Below are 23,791 nucleotides of genomic sequence, written 5' to 3' on the forward strand. Positions count from 1 at the left end.
TCAGATCGTTATTCAAAAACATCCATAAATTATTAGTTCCAAGAAATTGAACTATCCAAATAGAAAACGAGATTTTTTCAACTAATACACAAATAAAAAAAGGAAAATCAATAAGTTTGCCAAAATTAGTTTTTAAACAATCAAATATATAAATCACCAAATTTAAGTAAAATAAAGTAAACTATGTTACGACTTTTCGAAAGTTATATATATAATTGGAGAGACTTGTTTTTCATTTAATGTGTAACAAGTTTTAAATAAAACAACAACTGGATATAAAAATGTATTTTATTACATATATTATTCTGAGCATTATCTAGAAACCACATAATTACATAAATATACATATTTGCAAGTACTTTTCATCATAATTTATAAAATTACCAAATAGAATGTTAGAAATACTATAAAGCAAAAGATTTATTAAAAATCGAAATACGAAGAAAAATCAGTGACAAAATATTAAGGTAAAGGGACTTGAAACACTTTGTATTGATATTTTCTAGTTATAGTTTTTTACGCTTATCTACAACACGTGACAATCTACATCACAATTAAGTTTGCAATAATTATCAAAATTATGAATGTTCGATAAACCAAGAAAAGGAGCTACAACAAAATTTATAGGAATGGAATATTTTAAAACCGTCAAATTTATTTGAAACATTCTATTTCATATATATTTAAAGAAACAAAATATTTATAATAGGGAAGACAATTGTGTGGTGTGTATAATTACAAAAATAATAAATATCTTGTATAATGTGGATATTATTTAGTTAAACTTAAATATTATGTTAATCAATATAGTATACATAAAGAAACTAATTGTACACGGGGAAAATAAACTTTAAAAATTAGTTGAAGAGGACAGAGTTCGGATCTTCGTTGTCCATCTGTTTGATGTGCCTCAACACATCTTTTTTCGTTATCACTCCAAGTAATCGTCTGAAAAAACGAAAAATTAATTTTGAATAATCTTTACGCAGTCATTTCATGGACGATTTTGAAAAATATTTTATAATAATTAGATCAGGCAGTGTTCGGAAACGTTTTTATTCATCAATGTAATCTCCTTCAAAAACCTCAATAGTAACGTTAAACAGTTTGTTGATTTTGTACCACAGGAAATTATTGACTTAATCCAATATACCACCAAGCAAGCGAAACATTTTACCCATGTCCTACATAACCCAGACGATACATAAGCCCAGACACTTTATATAGAATACTTACAGAATTTATAGGCACGTCAAGGAAATTAAAAAATAATATATTAGCTGAGGAACAGAAAGATTGCAGAAGAGATTACCAAGGGTGTAAACAACAACTTCTTGTAGACTCTGTGATACTTCGGCAAGCACTGAACCACCCAACTATTGTAAGATTCCTTTCAACAATGATGAAGGGATGGCGAACGAATCTACATATGCGTCGAATCACCTCGTCGATACACATAGATTCTCCACTGATATATACATATGGAGTTTGGACTAAGTACAAGTACAAGACTAAGTACATATGAAGAAAGACATTGTTATTAACGGAAATGTGCAACTACCCAATGGAGTTATCGTAAATACAATGGAGCATGAGGAAACCTACAAATACCTGGGTTATAGCATGCTAGGTTATTGGATCACAAGCAGGGAAAACTTGTAATCCTTTTGATACTTGTAACCAGGATGGGTAAATAATACCAGCTCTAAGCTTAATAATAATTATAATAATAACTAATAAAAAATAATACAAAAGTCAAGCAAATAGGCAGGAAATATAAAATAATAAGAAATTGGCAACCACAAAAAATCAAAAATGAAAAAGATATTTGAATATCAAATTAACCAAAGTACCACGAGATTTTTTGATAGAAACAGTTTATTTAAATATAAAAAAACAAAATGTAAAAATGAATAAATAGAAAATTTGAAAATTTTGATTGTAATTGTTGCCCAGAAAGCACCTACAAAATTTTCATATCAAAGATTTTTATTTAAAAAAAAAGTGAAATTGATAGAAGAATTGGAGGAATAATTCTAACAGAAGGAAACAAAATTGGAAATAATATATAGCAAATAAAAAGGAATTACTCGATCGCAGCAGGTTAATATAAGGGGAAAAGCTTCCATTAAGCAACAAGTATAAGTAAACAGTGTGATCAGTATAAATATAACTAACTTAGTTACATTATAGTGACCATACATGGTTCGATGTAAATTGTAGAAATGTGTACTAGCAGCATATTATTTTTGCGATATATGGTACATTACACAAAAACATTGAACACTCATACCCCAGCTGTTTCAAATTAATTAAATAAATAAAACAAAAATTATCAGACTTATTTACAGATAACCCAAATATAAGTGGCATAAGTGGAGTTTTATTCTAATGAACCCAACAAATGTCAATTTTTATGTTTACATAACAGTATCACATAAAAACCGCGTGAATTTATTTACTTGAAAATTATCTTTGTAGAAAACGGTTATGGGTCATATAATTGTATTGATATGTTTTTAATAACAAGGAAATAAAATTATCACATGCTAATCGTCTGGTAGAGAGTAGTAATATAAAAATAAAATTTACAACAGATAAAAAAAACGTCTAGAACCCTCAATTTATGTTTGGAGGGGAATGTAATCCCGTATGAATCCTCTTCTAGTCAGTACCACTTAACACCCAAGTAATTGCAACAAGACTCAACAACTTATGTCATTACATTCCTGCTGACCAGATAATCAACCAGCAGTTACAATTCCAGTATTCGCAGAGCCATGACAAAAGACAATAATATGATAGGAAACCTTCTGGCATTCCTTCTGAGCTTCGAGGAGTTCCAAAAATTGAAGTCACTTTTAATTTAGATGCGAACGGTATATTAAATGTTTCTGCCAAAGTTCTGGAAATCCCCGCAACACAAAGATATTGACATGATGGTTTTGGAAACTGAAAAATACATGGAAGAAGATGAACGGTAGAGACAGAAATGAATGTGAAGGCTGTTTGGATGGAAAGACTCTCCAAAATTGATCTTGTTCAATGCTACCCAATCTTTCAGTGAGCGCCGTTTTGAGGTCCGATTTCGTGGCTGATGCAGGACTTCTAGCCCGAACATATCTCTTTAGTTCATCTCATAAATTCTTAATAAGATTTAAATCACTAGCAGAAATTTCGACATGAAAATGCTACCGTACAGAACCTGCAGAATGTAAACAAGAACTGTCCCGTCCTACCTCACAAGTTAAATAAAAGTCTCATAGTTCTTTGAAGAAACAGAGTACGACTAAATTTAAAGAGTAATGAAAAATAATTATTTAATGTTAATACAATACTTACCCGTTATGTGTAACGAGTGTTTGCCTTAGACCTAATTTTCTAAACATATCTACAACAGTCTCCATAGGTGTCTGATCAGTTATGGTAATTGGGGCCATATCCAGTATTTTCTTCAATTTCAGAGGTGGAGGTCCCAAAGTTTGCGGGGTATTTCCCTGGGTAAATAATACCAAGGATTGACCGCAAATACCATCGACCATTCTTTTCGCATTGGCTGTAATGAAAGATTATATATTTGAATAAATATAAATAGTACTAATTGTTTTAAATTTCAATTGTTATAGAAAAACACTTCTAGGAATAAGTTTTAAGATGTGAAGAACCACCTGCAGAGGAGTAATTCCTATATCAGGGCTAAACCCAATAGATCCCTTCCTCAACATGAAAAATTACTTCAGTCCATCCGAAAAAACCTAACGAACCTCTTTCTCTCTCTCTCTTAGGTATGGAGATTTAAAAGAAAAATAGAAGAAAATTAATCTGAATCAATGAGAACTTTTAAAACGTGCGAATCACATTGTTTAGCTTTAAATATTACAAAAATGAAAAAAAAAATTAATTATAGACATATTTTTATAAACTGAAGGGTTTATCTATGAAAATAATAAATTTTTTGAATTCCTGTTTGTATAATACAACAGTTGATTTGATTATCAATATCAAAATAAGGCATTATTAAAAAAATAAATTACTTACCTATTGCTAAATTAAGATCTCTTCTAACTACAAAACCTACTAGGTATTGAGACTCTCTGGATACTACAACGGGATACCCTTTATGTTCAGTCTCTTTTAATAAAATTTCTACATCATCGACAGTCATTGAATCTTGAGTAAGAACACTCAATGTTTCATTTCTCCTAAAACATAAGCAACATTACAAGTTTGCATACCTATCGAGTTTAATATTTTTAAAATTTTTAATATTATAATCGTGTTTCATCTATGAAAATAATGTTTTATTTGGTTAAGAAAGCTTAAAGTTAGAAAAGCAAAACTGCCACTAACCCTCTTTCATTTAAATTAAAACTGTTGATTATTTAACTTAATACTAAACTCTTTTGAAAATACTAACAATGCATTATTTTCAAAATTAATTTTAAAACATCTAGCCTCAACTCCCATCAACAAAATATTTGAAACCTAATAACCACAAATTGAGAAAAAAATCGTGTAGAAACTTTCAAATGAAATAATCCTAAGCAATGAAGAACATTTTCATTTTGGTTTAGTCAATCACCAAAATTGTTTATCGCAAAACATATATATCCACAATTTATCAATTATTGGTGCAGATTTTGAACTGGGGGTATTATTGGACTATTCTTTTTTCAAATTGAATCTGATACAGCAGTAATTGTTAATGTATAAAATTCAATGACTGCACGAGAAATTTACTTTTAATATTCTCTCTAGTTTCAAAATTGGTCCCTCGAATTGTGTTTTAATACTATCAGATTTCTTCTTATGGGGTTAACGGAAGTTAACGCATTAAATTCTACATCAACGGAATTCAGCCATGTTATGCAGAGTGATTATGGAAAGTTTCAACAACAGATTAAATTTATGCTAACAAATGGCTGTTTGCCTCATATTTTATTTAATAAATCCTTTGTACGTTATAATTTGATAAAAAAGTAATGACCTAAAGCAGTGATTCCCAAAGTTGTCCTGGTACACCCCCAGTTGTCCACGGAAAGCTTTACAACAGGAACGTACTTGAATTTCCAAAGTTAGATATGATTTTTTAATAAGTTGGGAATATGATGTAAATGTATCAAATAAAACTAGTTATATTTTGAAAAAGAAAAAAAATGTTGGAATTTCTGGCCTTAAGATTAAAAGCTTGTTCATTTCGACACACCCTTTCAGTTTTTTTATATGAGTTTCATCGTGCAAAAATCTAAACTTACTTAGGTTGCATGACATCAGCTGCCAACGAAGTATGTTGGAATTCATCTTTCGAATCCAAAAATGGATATCCATTTAAAGCTATGTGCGCATCATAGATACCTTGTCTACCTAACGCATCGCCTACCCATTTACTTGCCATAGCGGCCGCCATCAAAGGAACAATGTACCTTACTCCGCCTGTTAATTCGAACATTATAACAACAAGCGAAATAGTCATTCTAGTAACACCTCCTAATACCGCTGCAGCTCCCACCATAGCGTAAAGACCAGGTGTAATGCAATCGTCTCCCGTCGAACATTCACCACTGAACAGCCAAATTTTAGGATAGTTATAAGCTAATTGTTCCATACCTTCAATAGATATCAAATATTACTTACATATCAGTTGTATATAGATAAAAAATAGATATTGTACTTACCGATTCCTACAATACGGCCAACAATAGCTCCCAAACACAAAGAAGGAATAAATAGACCACAAGGCACCTTCATACCAAAGGTAAATATGGTCATGATTAACTTGAGGATAAGAGCTAAAATAAGTAACCATACCGCCCTATGAACTCCAGGACCTGCAGCTGCAATCTCTATAGCCGAATTGACATCAGTAAAATTACGATTGTAATCACTAAAAATTAATAACCAATTAAATCATATAAATATCAAAATACAATGACGGTTAAGAGTAGCAAAAACTGCGGCGAAGCACCTGATTACAAGTGCAAAAGAATAATCAGTCATCGAATAGTGAAAATATTATCAGTTATTCTCATTTTGTAAAACCATAATTGGCTTACAAACGTAGATAAGGAACCTATCATTAAGAATTGTACAAGGGAAGATAATTTCAGTAAGATTAAATACAAAGACGAATTTGTCGCTTATTGGCTAGTAATAGAGCTAAAAAATCTTTGGTAGAAAAAGTTGTAAAGACTATTTTTTGTTTCTTCATGTTTTTGTCGCCATATTTTAGATACAATACAGTGAATATTTTATAACAGTAGAAACATAACGGGGAATAACTTTTTAACTTTATAGCTATGACAATTTCCACTGAAGGCAATTCCAAAAATTGACTTTTCAGACTGCTCCAGAAAATGGAAACACAGCCGTGGACGAGTCATTATCAAATGGGGACTACTTTGGAAGATATCACACTCCAGATTATAGAGATGCTTCGCTAACAGACTAACAGACTTGACGTAACTCCTTAAGACTTTTAGCTCTTTTCCAAATAAAAGATACCCCTCAAAAGACACCTATTCAATGATAAACAGGCTGTTGAAAAGGATTTTTTGATTCCACTGAAAGCAATTCAAATTAGGACTACTTTGAAAGATGTAGTTTACCAGATTATAGAAATGCGAAAATAACAAGGTAGGTTTGGGATAAACTTTCAGTAATTCAAGATGTTCTTACCACAAGTCATCTGAATTTGCAATTCCACACTGGCTAAACAAAAGGTATATTAGTTGACTGGTATTCATTCTTGTGTAAGGATTCGGATAAGCGATTATGGCTGTCATAACGGTAACTAATAGTACTTCTGTTACAGGATACTGTCCCAATCTTGAAGATTTCCTATATTTACACCAATATATATTCGCTTTGATGAATATCGTTGCAATTAATCCCTGAAACGAAAAAATGAAAATTACATTGTTTTTATTTTTGAAATAATCTACTTACCCCGATAATACCCAGGCCAATAAATGGAATCAACTCAAAAAATATCCAAGGCTTGTTGTATTCCACATAGAATAGGACGGAATGTTCGTTTCCGAATGGATTTATTGATCTTAAGACGAAAGCAGCTATCAAAGCACAGAAAAATGATCTCCAGAGTGTCTTTAGAGGAAAATAATAACTCACCTACAATATTAAATTTTATAACAATTTCATATGTACCAATAGCAAATTGAATTATATTTAAAAAATTAAATTAAAACAATATCAATTACCTCTTCAAGACTGAACAAAACTCCACCAATTGGGGCTCCAAAAGCAACTGAGACACCAGCTGCTGCTGAAGCCGATAAAATTTCTCTTTTCTTTGCTTCATTTCTTCCATACTTCGGAAATAGATAAGAGAAAATATTACCTATAAGGATATAAGTCTATATAAAAAGGAAATAGTGAACTGCTGTGGTAACTAATGTCTTAAAGCATTTTTTTTTTATTTTTATTCATTGTAAAAGTTTTCTGATAAAAACTAGACTCATATATGTATAATACTCACCTATAGCACATGCTATGTGTACCATCGGTCCTTCTTTACCTAAACTCAAACCAGCTGATACTGAAAGTATCAAACCGACACATTTTATTATAAGTGTCCATTTTCCAAGATACCCCCTTATTATAAATCCACTTAAAATAGTCTTGATCTGAAAAATGAACTTTTCGATTCATATAAATCTATCAAAAAAGGAATACTACATCATGAAATTTTCATGAAACTTGTTACTCTCATTATTTTCTTTTTTTTTATTCAATAGTAGTTAGTGTTTGTAATAAGGATTGTAGAAGAGATTCATTGTAAACGTATTTATTAATATGATTTCGAATAGTGTTGCGGGTTGAGGACTCACAATAAAATTATATTATATTATAACAACAAATACATGGATAGATATTTATATCGATACACTGATTATTGTTTCTCATCTAATTTCAAAATTTTTTGTTCACTTGATTATCTTCATCAATGTTTGAGTTATGATGTACCATATACAGGGTGCGGCAGCATAACTTCCTTTTTTAAAAAGTTCGCCATTTAGTCGGTAGATGTCGTAACGGAGTGCTAGTGGTCTCGTTCGAGAGGGGGGACTATAAAGTTTTGTCCCGGCACAGTTCAGTCGCCATCATGCGTTGGAACAGTGAGGAGCGTGCGTTTGCCGTTGAGGTTTACTTTTCGAGCGGATGTTCTGTGATCGCAACCCAGCGCGCCTTTCGGAATCGCTTTAATTTAGCCCCCTTGGCCCCTGTCCCGGACCGGAAATCAATTGTTACGTGGGTCACTACGTTCAGACAAACTGCAAGTGTGACAAGACGAAGAACTGGAGTCCCTCGGCCCATTAGATCACCGGAGAACATTGAGTTAGTTAGAACTTCAGTGTTGCGATCACCACGGCGTTCTGCGCGCAAACATGCGTCTGCCCTTGGACTTTCCGATCGTTCTGTGAGGAGAATACTTCATGATGATCTTCATTTTTATCCATACAAGATGGCAATTGTGCAGGAACTTTCTGAACGTGACTTCAATTCTCGGAGGAACGCGTGTGAGGTTTTTCTGGAAGTCGTTCCTGAGGACGCTATTGTTTTTTTTAGTGATGAAGCCCATTTTCATTTGTGTGGATCCGTAAACAAACAAAACGTGCGCTACTGGGCTGATACCAATCCTCGACAATTGCATCAACGCCCTTTGCATTCACCTAAAGTCACAGTGTGGTGTGCAATTTACTCACGTGGAATTATTGGTCCCTGGTTCTTTGAGGAAAATGAAGTCACAGTGACAGTGAATTCGCACCGGTATGTAAACATGTTACAGGAATTTTTTTTCCCACGGCTAGATGAGTTGGACTTAGGGGACACTTGGTTCCAACAAGACGGAGCAACGGCACACACTTCAAGAACATCGATGGCTGTTTTGAGGGAACACTTCCCAGAGCGCCTTATCTCAATTAGGGGCGATTTGGAGTGGCCAGCCCGCTCTCCCGATTTGACCCCTTGTGATTATTTCCTACGGGGTTTTTTGAAATCCCGTGTGTATGTGAACCGTTCAAGGACCCTACAAGATTTGAAGACGAACATCCAGGAAGAAATTGCCAACATAACGCCTGCTATGCTGGCAAGAGTCATGACAAACGCCAGAAATCGGTTTACTCAGTGTATGGAGAATGGGGGACGTCACCTAACTGATTTGATCTTCAAAACTCAGTAAAACAAAACTTTATGTATGTGCCTGTATTATAAAAAACGAATAAAAATTTTCTGATTCATACAATAAGTTTTATTAACTTTTGAAAAAAGGAAGTTATGCTGCCGCACCCTGTATTTTTAGCCTTGATAAAGATCAAATAAAAAAATCGAAACGTTGGCATTTTAAAAAACTCTTTGGACAGTTTTATTTCGAGTTGTCAACTCACAACACCATTCGAAATTACATACTAGGAAGGACAATAATATAAACAATAATAATTATTGATGATAATAATAATTTTAAAATATAAGGAAAATAGTCTTATTGCACATCTGTGCAGTAAACAAAGTCACTGTTTTCTCATTTAGTTGGTTTAGCAATCAATGCCCATATACAACCAAATCAAAAAGATCTAATCTCCAAAAGGTACTGGTCTGCACCCTTCCTAGATTTATCCCAATTTTTTGATAAGGTATAGTATAGAGGCTCACAAATCAAACTAAATAAGGTCCTTCCTGGTCCCTACTATCAATTGCTTAGATCATTATATAATGGGCAAAAATTTCTGCCACTGTACTTTCATAATGCTATTTTGAAAATTGATTTCAGTAAACTTTCTTTGGAGAAAAAAGAAAAACGAAATCATTATATTATTTTCCTCATACTGATAAAACATAATCTAACAAAAAGACAAAAATAAAAACAAATCGTTGGTTGGTTAGCCAACAGAGTAAAATAATTCTGGGATGTATATCTTGAAATAGTTCCAGGGGTAGAAATAATAAATGTTTATACCCGGGAAAGGATATTTTATAAAGTGCTTCCACTTATATGTATTGTTTACACACGCTATAGTAACTGTAAGTGAAAATAGACTAATAAAATATAAAAATAAAATTATTATATGCCACATATTTGAAATTTGAATCAAACCGTTTGAGTACTACAGTTTACGCTTAAATGAAAGCCTGTTTGAAATGAGTTTCCGACAGATCACTATTGTAGTTTTCATTTATAAATCGATCTTTTAATTATTAACAAATGTTGTGAAACATTAATGAAAATTATAGGCAATCATTTAATGGTACCAACAACTTACCTCTGGTATACCAGATCCACATGCGTAAGGGGCGAACATACGCACCAAGGAAGCTGATAGGGCAGCAAATAGAAGAGCCCATATTATATAAAATAAATATGAAATAATATAGGCACCTGCGCCGGCTCTTGTTTGGCCTAAGAGCTCAGCCCATGTCTGCCACTAAAACAATAAAATTCTCGTTGTAGTTCAACGTTTGAAATTTAACTACCTGGTAAAAGCGATAGTGGGTTAATCGTAGAGTCAAAGATAAACTTCATGTTTAATAATTTTTATTCTTATTAGCAATACAGTTGAATATTAATAGCAGGTCTTTTAGCACGTAGCTTTTTCAAAAAAAAAAGAGACTTTAGGAACAAAACATGAAAAAAAGGACTTTCGGGGACCTATAATTTTACTCATAGATATCAATAATATATAAATTCAATTTTAGCGTTATTATGTACTATATGAAAAAAACATGAGACGTCCTTATTAGCAAAAAACTGAACCAGGTGCGATTGAAAGTCATCGTCATTTGTGAAAGTTTGACCATTCAAAATAAATGCTAATCAAATAGTGCCAGATCAGGGCTGTATAGTGGATGTGTCATCACTTCCCAGTCAAACTCCAATAGTTTCCCACGAGTTGCCAAAGATGTGTGAGGCCTTGTATTTTCAACCTAACTTAACCTAAACCTTTCCGATTTGACAATTCTCGCCGTTTTTGTCAAAAAATAAGGGGAAAGTGTCCCATCGAAATAAAGTCACTACTGTCATTAATCAATATATTCACCAAATTTGTATATAGTTTGGAATATCATTTGCCAATTACTGGAGGGCAGTAGCAAGTCCCAGATTTCAATCATGGTGTTCTTTATTTCAGATTGAAACTGCCTAATATTGGTATATTACACACATTTTCTTGGAAATTTATCAAAGGAAGTGTTAGTAAAAAGTGTACTAACGCATATATTTGTACTGACATGATGAGTAACTGACGATTGTTTTTCAAAAAAAAAGTAGCTAAATGTGATAATTTCCACTTCCAATCATATAACTATGTTTAATTTCATTTGGCAGTCATAAACAATTGAAAAAAAAGTGTTTCTGAGCACCATCGTCAAATTAAAGTATCCGGCAATGTGGTAAATATATATATATATATATATATATATATATATATATATATATATATATATATATATATATATATATATATATATAAATCATACAATCTTTGATGCAAAATTTAGGAACCAATTTGCAAAAAAGAGACATTTAGGGAACCAAAATCAAAAAGGAACTTCTAAGGACCTCAGTAAAAGCTCTGTAATAATGTTTTTACCTGCGAGCAATTCTTGGCTTCAAAACTAGTTTCATTTGATGACCAACAACATTGTTCCTGATTTAACCAGAACGCCTGCGGACATATACCAAATTTTAAATCTGTCATCCAACTAGCACCTATATCTATAACACCGGCTATAGCGCCAGTAAATAATCCTACTAATAATACGCACAACCAACCCGACCAAGCATCGTGCACCCCTTCTAACAGGTTCCATATTGAATCTTGCTTCTTTTTAACAATGTGCCTGAAAAAAGAAAAATATTATAAAATAATAAGCCGTAGATGGATAGATTAAAATGTAATGGATTTCTACATGTACTGCGAGTTTGAAGATCTCGTTTGTCATCCCTTTGCTAGTACTGGACTGGATATGTATGCTACAGCTCTTTGTATAATCTCATTTAATAGATGCTGTTATTTCAGGCGGTAAAAAAACCTGCAGTAGCAGTTGTTTTTCATTTTTATTTACTCATCCCATTTAGAACTCTGAGAAAGTGAAATGTTCCTATTTAAGTCGATGTACTCTTAAGACCAGTTTTTGGGGAATAACTGGTGCAGATTTAGACTCCCGTTATAGTGCTTCATGTTATGTGAGACGGCCACAAAACCTGCAGTAGCATATGTCTTTTATTTTTATTTTCTTATCATGTTTAGAACTCTGAGAAAGTGAAATGTTCCTATTTAAGTCGATGTACTCATAAGACCAGTTTTTGGGGAGTATCTGGTGCAGATTTAGACTCCCGTTATAGTGCTTCATGTGTTTTCAAGTTCTTCTTTTCAACTGAACACCCCCTAGGAAGTACAACGATTCTGGTCCAGTGAAAGAAGACTTAGCCCCCATTTTACCAAATAATTTGCTTTCTCGTGATACCTCTGTATACTTCTACCAGATTAATCTATCAGCAATAGTTCAATACGTACATAATTGAATTACTTTATCATATTCACAATGGAAAAAACCAATGATAGTAAAAAAATCAAGAATAGTATTTGAAAACTGGGTACTGTCTTCAATATATTATTGGTAGAAAATGATAATTTCTCTTTTAACACTGTTATCTATATAATATCAACGAAAAACTAATGGAATAGCTTGTAAAAACTTTTTTATTTCAATAAACATCACATACCTATGTCGCATACGATCTCTGGCAATATCCCGTTGCCAATCAATTGTGTGAAAATCTTCATATTGTCCAATTCCAGGAATATCTGCGGTTTCTAAAAACATTAACGTTTATTTTTGGTCATTAAAACTTTTGAACAATTTCATAATAACCGAGAGTTGCTACTTTAATTTTGAGATATGGCAACACTGATGTGGATATGTAAAATCTGACATTGACATCTCTTAGTGTAACAATCTTAATGGTGGACATGCTCAGAACGTGTTTTCATATAAGTGCGAGATACTTAAAACATTCATCTTGGACAAAAACTGGAATTACATCGCGTAGTATAATTTTCTACGATTTTCGACGTAGATTAAACCAGCAGGAGGATGCCCATCAACTCGTTTCGATTTTTGGTGATGAAGCATCAGTTTGAGTCATCGTGTTTCGTTGATTTTCCTAATTCAATCGTGGTCGTACTACGGGATGAATTTCGTGAAGGTGGCGTGGATTAAACCAACAGCATTATGCCGATTAACTCGCTTCGACTTTTGGTAAAGAGCAGTGGCGGATCTATGGGATGTGTGCAAAATTTTCTGTAAGAACGTAAATTTTTTACATATATAATTAGTTTGAAGCTACTTCTTCATTAATACTCTGTATAATGTCTTAGTTACATTTACTTTGCCTGAAATCAATCAAAATTGAAATGAACGCGCACTATCCAGTACGCACAAATAGTAACTCAGCGGTCTTTTCTCAAAAATGTTTCCCCGTACAATCTATCCATTCCCCACCAATAAAATTTGAAAACCGCCACTAGTGATGAAGCACCATCTCGAGCCATAGTGATTCGTTGATTTCCCGAATTCAATTGTAATCACACTTCACTACAGGATGAATTTTGTCCAAAAAAGGCTGTTGTGCCAGAAAGAAACATCGAAACTGTGCGTAAATTGATCCTACAAGATCGCTCAAAAAAGGGTGTATCGATGGGTGCAAAGAAATGCTGAAAAAATTCAGTCGCGGTGCTCCAAAAGACGTCTATAAGATCGTAAATCGACTGTATAGGTCTTTCTAGACGAATCAAATTCAACCAAAGTTTTTCGCGCACGAAGCACTTTGAAGCAGATGATCGCCTGTTTTGTGTTCGGAATAACTGAATACGTCGCCACCGTTCCATCAGAGCAGCGTGAAACGATTAATTTTGGATGGTACACCAGCATTTGTTTGCTAGAACTGTTCGAACAGTCAAAGCTTCGAATTTATCCGCAGTGCAGTCCAAAGATTTCTTCTTATTCCTCCAGATCAAAAATAAACTACGAGGTCAACGTTTTTCTACACCTGAAGAAGCGGTTGATGTTGATCCTCAATCGGAATGGGAAAAATGCTTCGATAATTGGTTCAGACGCACGCAAAAGTGTATTGATCTCAATAGATAGCATTTTGGAAAACAATTAAGGCATATTCAATTATAAATATTTGTTTTTAATTGTCTATCTCAAAACTTAAGTAGCAACTCCCGTATTTTACTAAGTAAAATATAGCAGAAAACTGGGTTGTGTGGTGAAGAAGAGGAAATAATAAATCTAATTAATAAAAAATCAAGGAATTGTGCAGTATCAATGATCTAGTATGAAAAGATGCAACTTTTAATAGATACATAGAAACTGAAGATAAAAAATTGAAATTACAGCAGATAAAATTAGGTAAGAAATACATTGAAACAAAAAAATAAAGCGCAACCTCAATAATCCGGACTAATTAAAACCAAAATAATCATTTAGGATTTTTTTTCGATATTTCTTTATTGATAAGAGAAAACATTCTATTGCGAAACAAATAAAAACAACAATTTTTAATAAAAAATAATCTTAGTTCATTAACTTTTAAAGTACAAAATTATGTAACACATCATTCAATAAGTCGTATGACACATTTTTTGGCCAGAAATCTATTTTATTCTCAATGTAATTTCCTTCAACAGCAATGCAATCATTGCAACGCTTCTCCAACTTCTCGATGCCTTACTTGTAGAAGGATTTGTCTTTTGTACCAAAATAGGCTTCAGTTTTAGCAATTGCTTCTTCATTTGAGCTGAATTTCTTACCACCGAGCAATTTTTTTAAATCAGTAGTCACTGTGAGCCAGATCTAGACTATACATTGGAGGAGAAAACAATTCGAAATGTAATTAGTTCAATTTAACCATCGTTGCCCTCGACTTGTGAATCGATGAATTGTTTTGGTGAAACAGTGGTTTTTTCTTCGACGTTTTTCCTTGATTTTTGCGTTCAAACAATTCAACAACTCTATGTAGTATTCACTATTGATTGTCTTTCCATTTTGAAGATAGCCAATGAACAATATTCCATGAGCATCCAAAACTACTGAAGCCAGCTGACTTTTGTGCCTTTAGACGCTGGTGGTCAATCTTCTACCCAGTCAAATACCACCTTAAAACGACGGCACGGCAGCTAACCACATCTGCAGATTCGGTGAGCAAGCCTTGCAGCATCAAAGCAAGTACCTTGAGTGACTAATACTAACACTTTGGTAAGTGGGACACAAAAACCCCATAAAAATAATCTCCTTTAAAAGAAGTCTATGTATTTTCGAAGCATAACAATGAGATGTAGTCTTGTACAAAATATCTCCTACGTATAGATACCCCAAATAATCTACATTGCAACAGAAAGAATCTATTGTGTCCCCTTTTTTCCCTGTTGCATTGGGGATGCTCTGGTTATATATAAATCCCACTCGTTTCAGACAGTTCAAGGGTGGGATGGCTCTAATCACCAAAGATATTCATTTCATACACCCCCAGGTATGATGCTCTGAAGAAGCAGCGCCTACACGTTGCATTCTCTGCTAAATTTAGCACCTTCAGGTGTCCCAAAAGGCGGTGATGCCCTGACAATTGATTCGTTAATAGACGTGTTAAGGATTTATTGTAGATCCGAATTATTGAGCTTGTACTGTATGTGAATTAGTTTCAAAATAAATTGATTATTTACCATGTACTCCTGAATATGAAACGGAATCTGGAACATAAAAACCATTCATAAATATTTATTAGGCACTCAAGTGGAATGGTTACATATTTAGTAGAACTTTTAAATTACACTTTCACTTAATGTTACAAATATAAATGGAGTGTTTCTTATATTGCAATTGAGTGAATTAAACGAAATAAAAATTAGCAGAAACGACCATGTTATATTTATATTTATATATAAATATATATATTTACTATATACTTGTAGGGCCAAATATGTGGATTTCAATTTAGTAATTTGATACAAAGTTGGATAAAATAAAAAAAAATTGAATAGTTAATAGAAAAATACAAAGGATTAGTTTGAATTATACACTGCCAAGCAAAATAGATTCATAATCTGTTATTTGGTTGAAACTTTCAATGAAAACAACTTATTTTACTGATTTAATTTTATTGCCATCCTATATATAGTGAAAATTATAAATCACCTAAAATTGTTGATCGTTTTTTTCGACATTAACGGTATTGTGATGACTGAATGGGTTCCAAAGGGTCAGACTGTCAACCAGACTTACTATTTGTCAGTTTTGGCAACACTGCGATAAAGAGTTCGTATAAAATGAAGAAAAAGAACAACTCGTAGATTTTACACCAGGACAACGCATTTGCCCATAACGAGCTATCTGTGAAGCAGTATTTGGTCAGTAAGCGCACTCCAATGCTCGAACACCAGCCTTATTCACCAGATTTGGCACCGTGCGACGTTTTTGGTTTCCGAAGATAAAATTGCTAGTGTAGTACTGTTTTTTGGACGAAAACCATACTGCGAGCTGTGAAGATAGCCAATTTTACTGAGGTATTTTATGAGACAATTGTTGGCACAGGTTTCAAGAGCCTTTACCTATGGATGATAAAAGGGAAATGAGTCTAAAATTGCTGGAATCATGTAAAGAGTTCCCTTTGTAAGTTTATATTACCTTTGCCAGCTTTAATTTATTTGGGACAACTCCTATCTCGAAGCTAAGGTTTAGAAGATCTGCAAGTGTGTGATCAATATGACCTCCTAACTCTTTTAGTGTGTTCACTGTGATTGCATCGTCTCCTGGTGCTTTACCACTTTTAAATGTGTGTAAGATGTTATATTAGATACGTAACAAGAACTAAATAATTATTAATTATTTTGTTTTACTTTTTTTCTGAGATGTTATAAAACTTCAATGTAAAGTTGTTATTATAACAATTACTAAATTGCAGTGAATTTTGTAATGATGCATTATTGGCGGTATACCTAACATATGTATTTATTGCCTCTTGTTGCTGTATAGATAAAGTACACAAACTTGCATTGTTTTTGGGTTGTTTAGCATTTTATTCAATACTGTATTCAATGTTTCTATTTGCAAATTCTTTGTTTAATGTTGCTAATGGCATTCATTATTTTATTAGCAGTCATTAATCTATTAGTTGCAGAGTCATCAATGTACTGCTCGGCCACGGTAGAGGATTTCCATCCTCCGGGGCGTTTTAATGCAGTAAGATCTGCTCCTGCATCTACCAAAAGAACGCTTAAAGGTGTGGTCAGTATATTGTTCTGGATTCGGAAGATTTAAAAACTTTGCTGCTATTTTTGGCACTCTGCCTATTTTGTTTGTACCTACTACTTGCTGGGTGCTTTTTTCATTTTTATGATTGAGAAAAAACCTTAGTTGAGTGGTTGGTAGCCTAAGAATATATTATAAAAAACTAATATGTATTTGAACACAAATCACAACAAACTTTCAATTTTTATTGTAAACATAACATAACCTCGAAAAATCGTATTGTGTACTTCTTCAGTCTTCTTAAATTTGGCCTTTTGCTTTTTGCCTTTCGGCACCCAGTCAGACCCATATTGTATTCGCGTATTCTCTCTATCATTCGAGACCATATATAACATAAGAAAAAGAAGCATATTAATACATGTATTTTTTGTTATTTTTTAGTACATGTGTGAATTAAGCTACTTTATTAGGTAAAAATGAGTGGACAATCTATCATTTTCATAAGTGGTCGTAGGAGAAAGTACAATGCTGTTCGATGGCAGTAATAATTCAAATCTAATGTCTAATTTGTTTTAAATAATACATAATATTTTATATAGCGCTTCGTATGACGAGAAACAATTTTTATAGTCTTGCTCCGAGCATTACAAAAATATATTCATACCGTAATAATAAATCAGTCCATCCCTGTTTTACGTACAGTCCCGAGATTTTTTTGCTACTCCTAAAAAGCGATTTCTCCAAACCATACATTCAACTATCTCACAACTTGATATAACAAATAAAACTTACAATGCGACAAGCCGTCATTCTCTTCGTCCCCCAATCTAGTTGTATGATGAAAATCTCCGCCTCCTACGGATACAGATGTCTGAATGTCCACCATATCTTCATCCGGGGAAGCTACGAACGTAGCCCTACTATGCCCGTTTGCGTGCTAACACATAATAAGAAAATACTCACAAACATATTTAAACATATTATTAATACACTTTCAATAGACAACAAGTGAAAAAACTGAGGAACGGCGAATAAAACCATAAAGAATAAATATAGAGGATGCGCAACGCGGTTGGGAGGCGATCGATATCCCATATCGGTCAAAAGAGATTCGGATAATAGCACGGTTAATATTTGAGGTGGCTAGAGTAGGTCAATCGACCTGCAATTTATCAAATTGGGTTATAAGAGTTTCAAAACAAAAAATATTATAGCTAAAAAAGTTTATTTAAAAAAAAAACCTCGTACAGTATAGTCTTTAGCCAATCGGTATTAATGGGACACATTTAAAACATAAAAAAATTGGTCTTAGCTTTATAATGAGTGATCTATGTTGTTATTGAATTATTTTTTTGGTAGTAAAAAAAATATCAAACGAAAAGTAAACTATATAAACGATAAAAAAGTATTATATCATACAGTCAGGAAAATACAATATTAACTTCGTCCAAATAATAGTTTATTTGAAATAAATTAAATGTTTCCTCCCCTGGCCATAATAACAGCTTCCAATCGCGTGTTTATGGATCTAATAAGTTCTATCCTATCCTATTCTTCAGTGAGTTTTTGATTCCATTGAAATGCTCGCCTAAACCTCCCAGGAACCTTCTCCAAAAGCCACGTTTTCTTTTATGCGGACTGCGCGAATCTTTCCCCGGATCTTCTGTAAACTTGTCCTCTTCCATTGCTACCATGCAGGCATTCTCTGCTTTCGTCTGAGCTGAGAACGGACCCCCATTGTTTGTCAATCCAATTAACGTGTTCTCCAGAGGACTGCTCAGTGGGCTGGGGTTATTTTGGGGACAGTAACTGATCTTTTGAATCCAGGTTAGCTGACTTAAGTCTTTTTCTGTCTGTCCAGCCACTCTTCGTATTTCTATGGGCTCTTGTTGGATTTGAATACGTGTGAGGACCCGATTTCTCAGCGATGTAGCGACAATGAATCGGTTATGTCTCTCGGATTTTCTTTCGGAACCGCGTCTTCGCACTTCGCACACACACTGACCACTTCTCGGTGACTCTGGTCTTGTCGCAATAGGATGACCGCTTTATCACTTTTGTGTCCATTTTCCAAGGTTGTTAGGTGTACGAATGCCAAGGTTTTTACAATCAATAGTGTCATTACAACTTATACATTCACTTTATTCGATTATGTAGTCTATTATTTCTAATGTTCAGTTTTTAAAAGGGGCGACATCTATAGCTACAGATAATTCAGCCCAACCCAAAATCTTCAAAAGAAAAATAGCTCCAAATTTATATATATATATATATATATATATACATTGAAATCCAAAAGGTGATTCATACATGTGAATAAAACATCACCACATACGAATACCTATGCCACATTTCATAAAAACACTTCTAACGACCGTATTCAATCATCAATACTTGAAAAATCGTGTTAAAACACTTAAGTATTACTCGTTGGATAATCATCTAATATAGAGGTTGGCATAAGTCTGGCAACGCTGTCGATAAAGGTTAGAACGAAGCATGTTCGTGTTTTAGACAGTTGTGTCTGTGTCATGATAACACGTGCTCTTCCGAGTTTTTAGAATGAATAACGATACAAGTTCACGCTTCAAGAAAGAGTTGGAAGACGTACCAGAAATTCTTGAAAACGGGCTCTGCAGCCGACGCGCCGCGTTCTGAACGACCGGTATCTGTACAACTAACGAAAATATGGAAACAGTGGCACTGGCGTTAATTGAGCAAGCGAATCGATCTGCAGGGGAGAACTTCAAATATCCGATCGTTTTTTACGACGCATGCACTATCGAGTTTATCGTCCGCGTTTCCTCTACATACTTCACGAGGATGATTTCGATCGCAGATACAGTCAGAATTATCCGCAATTCCAGCATTCCATTTTGTAATCGGATGAAGCAACCTAGAAGCTGAACTGGAACAACCAGAATCCTCAAGAATTAAACCTGCCTGGGGTGTGTGTATGAGCAGGTATCCATGCGGGAAGTTCCTGGATCTATACTTTTTTGAGGATCACGTGACGGGCCAAAATTATCTGGAAATGCTTTTACATGGACAAATGGACAACGAATCAACACTCGGAACATCCGTCATTTTACGGAGTATGGAGTTTCGCCGCACTACGGATTATCTGTGCGGGAGTACATTTTGTAGAATGGATAGGCAGGCGAGGATTCGTTGAGTGGCCAGCATGTTATGTGACCTGACAGTCTGTGATTTCTTTCTGTGAGGCCTTTCCAATGACAGCGTTTCTACAAGAGGTCCACGCACCCTTCCCGACCTCCGATTGTAATTGAAAAAGAATTTGATTCTCTTCTCAGACAGTTTGGCATGCCTCTCAGTTGCCGCAAATGTTTTGATTAACCATTTCAGTGAGACGCCTTTCTATAGTCAGGCTAGTGAAGCTTTCCCATTGTAGTAGGTCTAGACCAATGGTCGGCAAACTTATTAACCAAAGAACCAAATATTAACATCGAAAAGAATTGGAATTTTTCTAACATCGAAAAAATTAGATTTCTTGTCCATTGTATTTTATGATTAAGACGTGATTTAAATGAGATGAAATAAAAATTCTTGGAATTGATAATGTTAATCCCTTATCACATAACTTTACAAATTTCTTCCCGGAATTTCTGCACACAAAGCGTTTTTTGGTAAACAAGAATCACGTGATTGTTTTCTTGATCTTAAAATAATAAACCCTTTCTTTTACGTCGGTCGTACTTTTTGCCCCTGTTGTTGGAATCGACACAATTCTATCGAGGGGAATATAATGTTTTTTTGAAATGGCATTGCATAAATATTTGAGACAGCCGTACTTAAGGAGCCAAAGAGCTACAAAGGACTCTGGAACCGCACTTTGCCGACGACAAGACGAATGTTTTGTGCTTGCCGACCACTCCTAAAGTCGGTCACAAGATTTTCAACATTTGAATGCTGCAATTGACTAAAATAAGCCCATAAACTTAATCTAATGGATTTCAGAAATTATCAAGAAAATAATATTAGCAGTGGAAAGATCAATTTGAACATTCACAGAAACCCTTTTTCGAATCTCTTTCGTAATTTCTTTCAATAATTTCATTTTGACATTGCACTTTTCCTCTTAATGAAATTTTGTTGTATGACTTATGCCGACCTCTGCAAATGAGGTTTTTTAAAGGAGATTACTCCTATTGTACAGTTTTGTTGAAGATTTACGAGGGATTAGACATTGTAACTAAATTAACAAAGCATTATAAGATATTTCTTTTCATCAATCATTAACAACAGATCCTTGCATCAACGATATGAGGTTCGTTCCAACTGCATTTATTTATATAAAGTGATTTAAACTATTTAGTACATGATTTGATTTTGTCCAAGAAACAAGCTGAGATTTGGGGCATAGATTAAACGACTTTAATTTACTTTCTCCGGGTATGAAAATTTCTTATTTTAGACATCGTGACAATGAAATTGAAACCTTATTTTTCTAAAGATGATTTAGACAATTGTAATAAGTCGCTTTACTCCTCAAAAACTAGTTGTTTCAAACTTTTTTTTAGTTCTATTAAGATGTTTATTGATCATTTCCCTTATATATTTGTATATGATTCTGTCCCATTTTATTTTACCTATTTTCTTATCATACCAATTCATTCATACCAATTGCATTAATTTTAATCAGCTTGAATTACCAATTTAATATAAATTAATTAATTCCCAGTTACAGAATTTCTTATTTCTACTAAATATTGCTATATTTGACAATTTACACCAGAAGATGTGAAATGTTGTATGCTGATAAAAAATTACAAGTTACTAGAAATCCTATCATTATAAAGATTTAATTAAAATTAGCAAACATGTATGTATGTTATTTTGGAACTGATATTTGGAACTCTTTCATAATATAATAATACAACCATTCATTAAAACGATTATCGATATTTTCGGAATAATTATGTTTAGTTAAAGATTAATATACTATTTTATTTTTCATTATAATGATAGTTATAATCTAACCCATCATTGCAAAAATTATAATGATTAAATAACAAATAATTATTCAATTTAAAATAATAGCACTCAACTATTCTGCAATATTACAGATGTTTTATCAGCTCATTTTCTAATCCATTAATCCAATAATATCAAATATCACTTACCTTTTTGTTCATTGACTGATAAGACGGAGAAGAAAGTGTAATTACACCACCCCTTTTCAGCGGATATTTTTCCATAATCAAGCTTCAAACTGAAATATGTTTACAATAATGAAAAATTCATGATTCGATCTAGTCCTAGTCTAGTTAAATACTGAGTAAAAGTATTTTTGTAGCAGTGTCACTACATTCCAATGTACCTACCATTTTGAATAATTTTCCAAACTTAAAATTTTACAACCAATTCAATAAATTTTTTGATTAACTAATAACTTCACTTAAATATTAATCGTCGTGTACAATTTAAAAAAAAATGATTTTAGACAATTTATTACTGTTGTTAAACGTCAACTATAGTCGATATCATGTCACATAACTGTCAATTTTTCTATACTCATAGAACAAATAACTAAAATGTCAAATCTCAGATTACGTCACAGAACCTGTAACAAAGTTTCTAAAAAGCTCAATTTTCAAAGTGAAATTTAAACTTCAAATGTCAGTTTAAACCACAAACATCGACTTTTTCACGTTTTATAGATGGCGTTAAGAGATAAACTCCAGTTTAAATGTTACCGGCGGTTTGGAGGTACTTTAAACTTTAGTCTAATATGATGCAGATTTCTCAAATTGTTAACGTTTCTACGATATTACTTTGAACAAATCATTTTGCTAAAATGAGTGGAGATATGCACAGAAATTACAAACATTCTCGATTCCCTTAATGCTAATGTTAATTATTTTTTTGTTTATAGACATTTCTTAAACAATAAAAAGTTAAAACCAACTCAACTGTGACATGCAAAAAGAAGCAACTTTCTTATTATTACTATCACCGCGCAATGAAATTCAGCCAGCTTCGGATTTGACCGTCTCTCTGATTTCGCGTAGCTAGCACTAGGACCTACTGCAGGTGCAGTTTTACGGCGCTTAGAGTCGTAAAGTCGTAACTAGTTATTTGATAAACGTGGAGCCAGAGGTTATTGACCTCTCAATAGGCTTTATATAGACCTCTGGGCTGGAAGCCTTAGGTGGATGAGGTTTGGAGGTCGAGGCAACCATGACTTTCCTTCTCTTTTTTTTCCAGCACCACTAATGTTGCAGCGTTTGAACCAGGCCTTGTCAAAAAACCGGTTACAGTTGGTAGAAATCGAGGAATGGGGGTAGTGGATAAGCCCATAAAAAAATGTTTTTTGACCACATATGAACGCCCGGTGAATACGGTCATTAGGTCCCCTCATCAAGGACAACGGCTCCTTATATATATATATATATATATATATATATATATATATATATATATATATATATATATATATATATATATACTATAATACACTATCAACATAAAATTATTCATTTTTTTTATTTCTATTTTTATGTTG

The 23,791-nt window shown here is 33.4% G+C and overlaps 1 protein-coding gene across 1 annotated transcript; it reads right to left on the reverse strand.

Annotated features, from left to right (window-relative positions):
- Positions 1–270: 270 nt before the first annotated feature.
- On the reverse strand, positions 271–22,812 carry LOC130450006 (H(+)/Cl(-) exchange transporter 5). The gene is made up of 16 exons (XM_056788169.1): positions 22,611–22,812; positions 22,410–22,498; positions 18,058–18,202; positions 15,741–15,767; positions 12,740–12,830; positions 11,604–11,853; positions 10,278–10,439; positions 7,496–7,643; positions 7,218–7,357; positions 6,946–7,128; positions 6,676–6,890; positions 5,676–5,884; positions 5,256–5,607; positions 4,039–4,202; positions 3,343–3,556; positions 271–948 (listed from the first exon to the last, which is right to left on the reverse strand). The coding sequence occupies exons 2-16, from the start codon at positions 22,482–22,484 to the stop codon at positions 858–860; spliced, it is 2,466 nt and encodes an 821-aa protein (XP_056644147.1). The 5' UTR covers positions 22,485–22,498; positions 22,611–22,812; the 3' UTR covers positions 271–857.
- Between the last annotated feature and the right edge of the window lie 979 nt (positions 22,813–23,791).

Source organism: Diorhabda sublineata, chromosome 10, assembly GCF_026230105.1.
Source record: "Diorhabda sublineata isolate icDioSubl1.1 chromosome 10, icDioSubl1.1, whole genome shotgun sequence".
NCBI classification, from domain to species: Eukaryota; Metazoa; Arthropoda; class Insecta; order Coleoptera; family Chrysomelidae; genus Diorhabda; species Diorhabda sublineata.

What these genes read in the sequence shown, in the direction of transcription:
- LOC130450006 (XM_056788169.1), bottom strand. Translation starts at nt 22,484, where the DNA reads ATGGAAAAATATCCGCTGAAAAGGGGTGGTGTAATTACACTTTCTTCT. An exon ending in GAATGACGGCTTGTCGCATT is followed by an intron (nt 15,768 to 18,057) that starts GTAAGTTTTATT and finishes TTTATGTTCCAG; the next exon opens with ATTCCGTTTCATATTCAGGA. An exon ending in GCAAATTCAGATGACTTGTG is followed by an intron (nt 5,885 to 6,675) that starts GTAAGAACATCT and finishes ATTAATTTTTAG; the next exon opens with TGATTACAATCGTAATTTTA.